General features: G+C 55.0%; 1 protein-coding gene across 1 annotated transcript; it reads left to right on the plus strand.

Moving 5' to 3' along the window:
* Positions 1-266: 266 nt before the first annotated feature.
* LOC119105636 (somatostatin receptor type 1-like) lies at positions 267-6,111 on the plus strand. The gene is made up of 4 exons (XM_037229094.1): positions 267-399; positions 508-974; positions 4,548-4,550; positions 6,100-6,111. Exons 1-4 carry the CDS (start codon positions 267-269, stop codon positions 6,109-6,111), a joined length of 615 nt encoding a protein of 204 aa, XP_037084989.1.
* Positions 6,112-6,626: the final 515 nt, after the last annotated feature.

Here is a 6,626-nt window from a genome sequence, read left to right on the forward strand (position 1 = left end):
CTCCTTCCTGTGTTTTTGCGTTTTCCATATGGAGGAAAGGCGCGCAAACCCCGTACGCCAGTTGTCCAGCTCAGAATGCCTGGTCAATTTTAAAAGCTGCGGTGGGGCGCTGCATCGCAGCGCGACCAGACGGCGCAGTCGTCATGCCAACCGGCGAGCGTGGAGCGGCGCCCGCGGCCCACTCCGGGAGGGACTGTCCGCAGTTGCAGACGTGTCAAGCTCGGTAACGTCCGTCGCGGTGAGCCGCGAAGAACGCGTCGGTGGAGATGGACGGAGTGGTGGTGGCGTTCTGTCTGCTCATGGTCACCAGCTCGGGCGTTCCCGTGCTGGCCATTGTCACCAGCCGCTCGCTGCGGGACCGGCCCATGTTCCAGCTGATCGCGCACATGGCCGGCGCCGGCGTGCTGCTGGGCCTGCTGACGCTGCTGCTGGTCGGGCTGCGGCTGCTGAGCGCGCCGCCGCCGCTGCCCTTCTGCCGCCTGCTGATATGCGCCCGCCACATGTCAGGCGCGGCGTTCGTGGCCGCGCTGCTGGTCGTTAGCCTGGAGAGGTACGTGGCCGTGGAGCACGGGCTGCGCTACTTCACGCTGCTGACGCCGCGCCGCGTGCAGCTCCTGCACGCCGGCGTCTGGGTTCTGGCCCTGCTGATGGCGTCACCGCATCTGGCGCACGCCCTCACCGCCCCCGCCCCGGCCCACGCCGTGCCCTGCTCCTACAGCTACCACGTGCCCGGGTACGCCGGCTTGGTGGCGGAGCTGCTCATCAGCATCCTGCTGGTAGCGGCCGTGCTGGTTGTGAACGCGACCGTCGGCCTGCGAGGCGTGCAGCAGGACCGCGAGATCCAGCGGCAGCAGGCGGCTGGCGGTCAGATGGCCACCTCCAGCCGCCATCAGGCGCTCTTCGCCATCAGCAAGCTCGCACTGCTCACCTGCGCCTTGCAGCTGCCCAAGATGATCGTGGACTGTGCCAGCCTAGTGAGTGGCTTGCCGTTCGCGAACGCCCAGCGCATCACCGGCGTGCTGCGCCTGCTGCTGTTCCTCCTGCACGGCTGGCAGCTGGGCTTCTGGTGCCCCGACCTACGGCGGCGCTACGGCCGGCTCTGGGCGTGCTTCACGAGGCGCATCCGGATCGCCGGGCCGATGCCACCAGCGCGGTCCTGTTGGCGCACCGCGGGCGGGGTGCCACCGCCACGGCTGCCTTCGCCGCCTCCGACGCTGTCACCGCCGCCGCCGCCGCTGCCGCTGCAGCCGCTGCTGCCGCTCTCGCCGCTGCCGCTGGCTGTTGTGGTCCATCTTGTGACGACGCCCCCCAGGCCACCGCACCTGGGCGCGCTGCTGCGACCGGGGTCGAGAGAGGCCTGGGGCAGTCGGAACTAACCGAAGACGGAGCCGGAGCCACAGCACCAATTGCAGAACTTAATTTTATAACCGAGTGAGCCAAGGTTATCGGGACACCCTAACACGAATGTAAGCCGCCAGCTTTACGTCTGGCTGACGATTAAGCCCTGCCAGGATATCATTAAAGGAGCGTGACAACCGACTACAGCAAGAGCTCGTTTTTGCGACCACCGACGCGGTATGGTCCGTACCAAGGTTTGGAAAACACATAAGCCACGCTATTTTGTCACACCCTTGCACAGTTCGCAGTTGGCACCAACTTTGGAGTGGGACTCCGAAAAAAGCCTTTGGCCTCTCCAGCCTCCTATGCTGAATCGATCCCTGAGTATCAGAAAACACAGTAACAACAAGTGCTTACAGGACTGCTTCGCTACGCCACGGCGCTAGCCCCTTGAACACCCACACGAGGGCCTGCGGTGTTCTCCGTCTTGTGGCTGCATCATTGCGGGATGCATTCAGCGCCACTCGCAGGACTTGCTGGCGGGTCCAACATATGGCTGAGAGATGTCTGACGGGAACAGGATGTGGTGTGCTGACTACCAGGGACGTATGTGGGTCACGGGGAACTGTATCCCGGGAACTGTATCTGTAAGCCAGCTTTTCGTGTATCATCACCGGGGGAATCGCTCGCAGCCTTGGCGGCAATAGGCCGGCGATCGCTCGCCCCTTTCCGTTTCGCCCTCTTAGCATACATACCTACATCCACCTGCTGGGAGGTGGTTGTTGAAATGCCTGAAGACCTTCATCTTATCTATTTCAAAAAGCTATCACAAGCCCATGCTGTGGTGTTAACTAGAACTTGAGATAAACGTTGCCATTGCGCTTACCAGTTTCGTGCGGTTGTCATTAGGAAGACACGCAGCAGCACGGTGATAATGAGGCGGTTTACCATTACCATAGACCAGGCGTGCTGTCTGGTACAAATGAAGGTTGACTGCGAGATGGGCGCACTGCATCCCGAGAACATTGATGCAAATTTAGAGACACGCAAGTGTAAACGGAAGGGTGTCTGGCTGTCAGACGGTGAGTCGACATCGGCCTGAACGTTCCGGTGTCTTAGACCTCAGGGCAGAGCCCGCCGCCAGTCTGTCTTGCTAAGCATTGAAACCCGTCCACTTGGCCGGCTTTTCAGTCTGGTGGACTTTCGACAGTCATGCCACGTTTCACTGCTAACTGAGCCTGGCAGCCGTTGTCTAAATCCGTGACTCTTCAGCGGACGGAGCCTTTATAATAGCTGAGGTGCCTCTGGACTGGAAGACCCCTTCAAGCACTGCAGCTGCATAGCCTGGAGGGCGAACTACAGAGGGGACACCAACCAAAGAGCGTGTGAGTAAAATAGATCTTCAGGCTTACTCTGCTGGCGCTCCTGCTCCTGCTCCTGCGCGAAAGGGGGAACGTCGGCTCGCTCCTTCAGCACTGTCTCAAGGCGGTGCTGCCATATTTCTTCGCGGCAGGTAAATTATGCTTGCTAACTGAGAAGACATGAGAGATGAAGTACCCTCCCCAGCGTGTCAGTGAGGGGATACTGGTGGGCGCGCACGCCTGGTGACACTGGGACAGCGAGACCGCAGTGTCAGGAGATCAGACTTTGGTTGACTTCGGTCAGCTGCTGCGCCGCATCGCCTGACCAGTTCCTGGGACCGCAGAAGGCATGGCCAAAACTTTGGAGACCTAACTGGCCCACTACACTCCTAGCCCCACCCCACGAACAAGCTTTCGCGTGCCTTCCCCTCCCCCCCCCCCCCCCCCCCCCCCCCCCCCCACCAAAGAAGAAAAGCTGGAAATATTGCCAACTTCGGTTAGAGCGACGAAGCCTCCACCATCATACCGGCCGTCCCAACAGCAGCAGCTACTCCCGAAGTGCTCCTGGATGCAGTGGCCTGCGGTTGCGCAGCTGAAAACAAGACGGGCAGAGTTGTACGCTGCAACTGAAGCGGCCAGAGCGCTGGACTTTGGCGTAAAGACTACTGTGAGCGTTAGCGAGAAATCGCATGCTATAGCCGCTGTACCGGCAAACAGATGGACATCGGAGACAACGAAGGGGAGCTGGGTGTGCATAGTGATGACGACTATGAACAGTAGTAGAGGAATGGGACGTATGCTGGCTGGCAGCACTGTGCTTAAGGTGTTTTTAGATGTCGCGACACTGCACGCCAAAGGTCTTTTCTGGGCTTGATATTTTACCTCTGGTTTGGCGCTGAATTAGACCCCGAAGCACAAGAAAGAAGTAAAAAAAATTACTCGGCACCCATGGTAATCCCCATTCAGACCTTCTACGCAACCATCTGTGTAATCCAGATAAAAGTAAGGAAATTAGTGAGCATTCAAGACAGCGGTGACCGCCATCTAAAATTCTTAGAAATGCTCAAAAATGCAAGCATAGCAACCAAGCTAATTTGGCCTTCCTTGTTATATAAAACTTATATTCGTGAAAAAGCTTGGGGTAGTCATCACTGCAGAGTCAACATGTTGGCAACTTGACCATTGCTTCTGCAATGCTTCTGTGTTTTCACACTTTGCAATGGTTCCAAAACCTACAGCCTATGAAATACTGGGCGTGCTGTTTTACAACAGCAGCCGGTTCCGCTTTAAAATAGCTGCATGTAATGATTCCTTCCAATGTCTGCTCTGAAACTCATTATTCGCTTACTGCGTTTGGTTTCTCTGACATTTCGGAACGCACAGGATTCAAGAAACACCTTCGATTGTTGCTAAGGCTCACATTTTTTCACCCGAACGAATGAATGAATGAATCACGGCTGCCGGACGCCGCTAACACGCCGTGCAAGCGAGATTCGTCGTTTTTCTGAGCATGTTCCCCATGATTGCCCAGTCGCCGCCCAGTCGGCAGCGGCTGGGCAATCATCCGATGACATTTTGAGGACGTGAGAATGTAGAATTACAACCCTTTAGGTAAATTGAAGGTTAGGCGCAATAGCAAACAGAACGATGAATAATTGGGTTGCAAACGCAGGCAATCAGTCGGTGTATGTAGTCATGTAACGTTTGCCGCTGCCTGACGACAGTTTCAACGACAGCGTGTTGTGTTCGGCACCATTTTTTTTTAAAATACCGTTATTCCCGGCTTTCTCAATGTTTCTTGGCGCAACCGTGCGTGTCACATACCCGCGTTTGCCTCGTGAATTGCAGACGGTACGTTAATTGCCGCTTTGGCATTGTATTCACGCTTCTACCCTCTCTGGCTGTCGCAATAGTACGAAACGTGACAACCTGTCAGAACACGGCAAATCCATCTCAGCCACTGCGCTGCAGGTGGCACGTGGTATGTGCGACTCGACCGCACATCTGGCTCCACGCGATTCCCCAGTCCGTCATTTGCCGAGATGTGTCAAATACTTGTCGCTCCTACTCCTGCCCATGGAGCTGCGTCCGCGGTTTCGAACGGCTGCTCGTCGGCTTTGTCGTGGCTCACATTTTCAAGCCCCCCGTATAAAACTACTGGGCCCTAAACAGTCCTTCGGCCACGTGCCACACCCGAACCTTGAACCACAGCGGCTCGCGACATACCTGTGGAAAACCGCCTCGTGCGTCCGTGCGTCGTGTCCAAATTTCAGCGTTCATTAACCCGTCTTTCATCGTGAAGACAACATAAGGACATCAGTTTTAATCATTTTCGAGTTCAAATTACGCTGACAACGCTTTGTAACATCCCTACGGTTTTTCCTTGCAGTCACGACTACCGTCGCCATGACAACCGCCGTGGCACCTCTACTGGTGTGGACAAAAAAACGTTTCAGATTGGCCCAGCAAGCGGCAAGGGCCTGTTACCGAGGAGTCGGTTGGTTGAAATTTGAATTAGTCTTTCACTAAAGACCATGTGATGCTGCTCCCATTCTCAAAGCCAAGGTACGCCTCGAAAGACCCACTGTTAAACGCCATAAGAGGTAAATTAAAGCCAGAGTATAGCGTTTCGTAGATATCATATATATATATATATATATATATATATATATATATATATATATATATATATATATGTATGTGTGTGTGTGTGTGTCATAATTTTTCGCTGGGTAATAGCCTCACAGTCGCTCATCTTTTTGTCTAAGCAGGGTGTTTTACGCTTTTGCTTCACTTGTGAAATAAGCCTTTTGGCAGATTATTGTGTTGTTGACATTACAGAACACACACGCTGGAAGGAGCGACAATGAGATTAAATCAAGTGTATTACTTTCATGGTGGAGAACACGGAGTCCAATGAGATTTCTCCCGCAGAAGCAGCTACTTCAATTCAAAATTCTAAGCAATTCACAAGGATTTCGAGAAAACCGGTATTGCTGATCAAATCATACGCGTCTGATCTACCAAAAAGTAAAAAGCACAAGATGACATTTTCCCTTTCACAAAACGTCCAGGGCTTGCACAGGTCGCGGCCCCAATATAGACCAGGCTGTTACACGGTCGCAACAGCAGCTTATAAACATCGTGGCCATGCAGTTGCGGGTGGTCGTAACACATTTATCCTGCATGGACGGCCGCACCCGTGGTTCACTCAAGTGTTGCACGGATCCAGCACCTCACGATGCGGAACGCTGCATGTGCGCTTCGCAGTGTCTGCATAACGCGTCATTCTGGCCAAGGATCGTCGCGCGGAATAACTGGAAGCGATCCCGGATGTAACGCAGCACTGTGTGTGTGGAAGCCCGCGGTGAAACGCCCCACGGTGCTCCCCCGGTCTCAGAGCTTCGGCTGAGCGGCGGGCAACACCAGTATCTTGTATAGTGAGTCGCCTGGCCGCCGCCACTTGCTGGTCATCGACAGCCTGCCGCGGTGACCTCTCTGTATCGTCTCCAGCGGCCCTGGCCGCCGCTATTCGTTCGGCATTGGCAGAGTGACCTCGACCTCGCTTTTTCCCAGTACCCTGGTGCCATGGAAGCCTACGCCGCTCGGGCCCGGTGGTCGGTTGTTGTGTGTTAACTGTGGGCGAACTTGCACCATCATCTAATCGCCGTTGCGTATTTTGTGCACTTGCTTCCCTCCTTTGACGTGTCAAGGTCTTTGCCGACTGCGGCATCGTAAAACCTTGCTGCAGTGTTGTATGTGCGCATATAGAATCAGCTCAGAAATGCGATAACAAATAGGGTGCGGAGCGTCAAGGCTCGTATTCGGTGGCGCGGCTCTTTCAACTGCTTCATGTCCATGAGCGAGCTTGTCCATCACGCCCTCGTAGTCCGTGTAAGGTGTCATGTTTGCTGTTCTGTCCCAGCT

The sequence above is a fragment of the Pollicipes pollicipes genome, unplaced genomic scaffold (assembly GCF_011947565.3).
Source record: "Pollicipes pollicipes isolate AB1234 unplaced genomic scaffold, Ppol_2.1 Scaffold_6138;HRSCAF=7277_pilon_pilon_pilon, whole genome shotgun sequence".
NCBI lineage: Eukaryota > Metazoa > Arthropoda > Thecostraca > Pollicipedomorpha > Pollicipedidae > Pollicipes > Pollicipes pollicipes.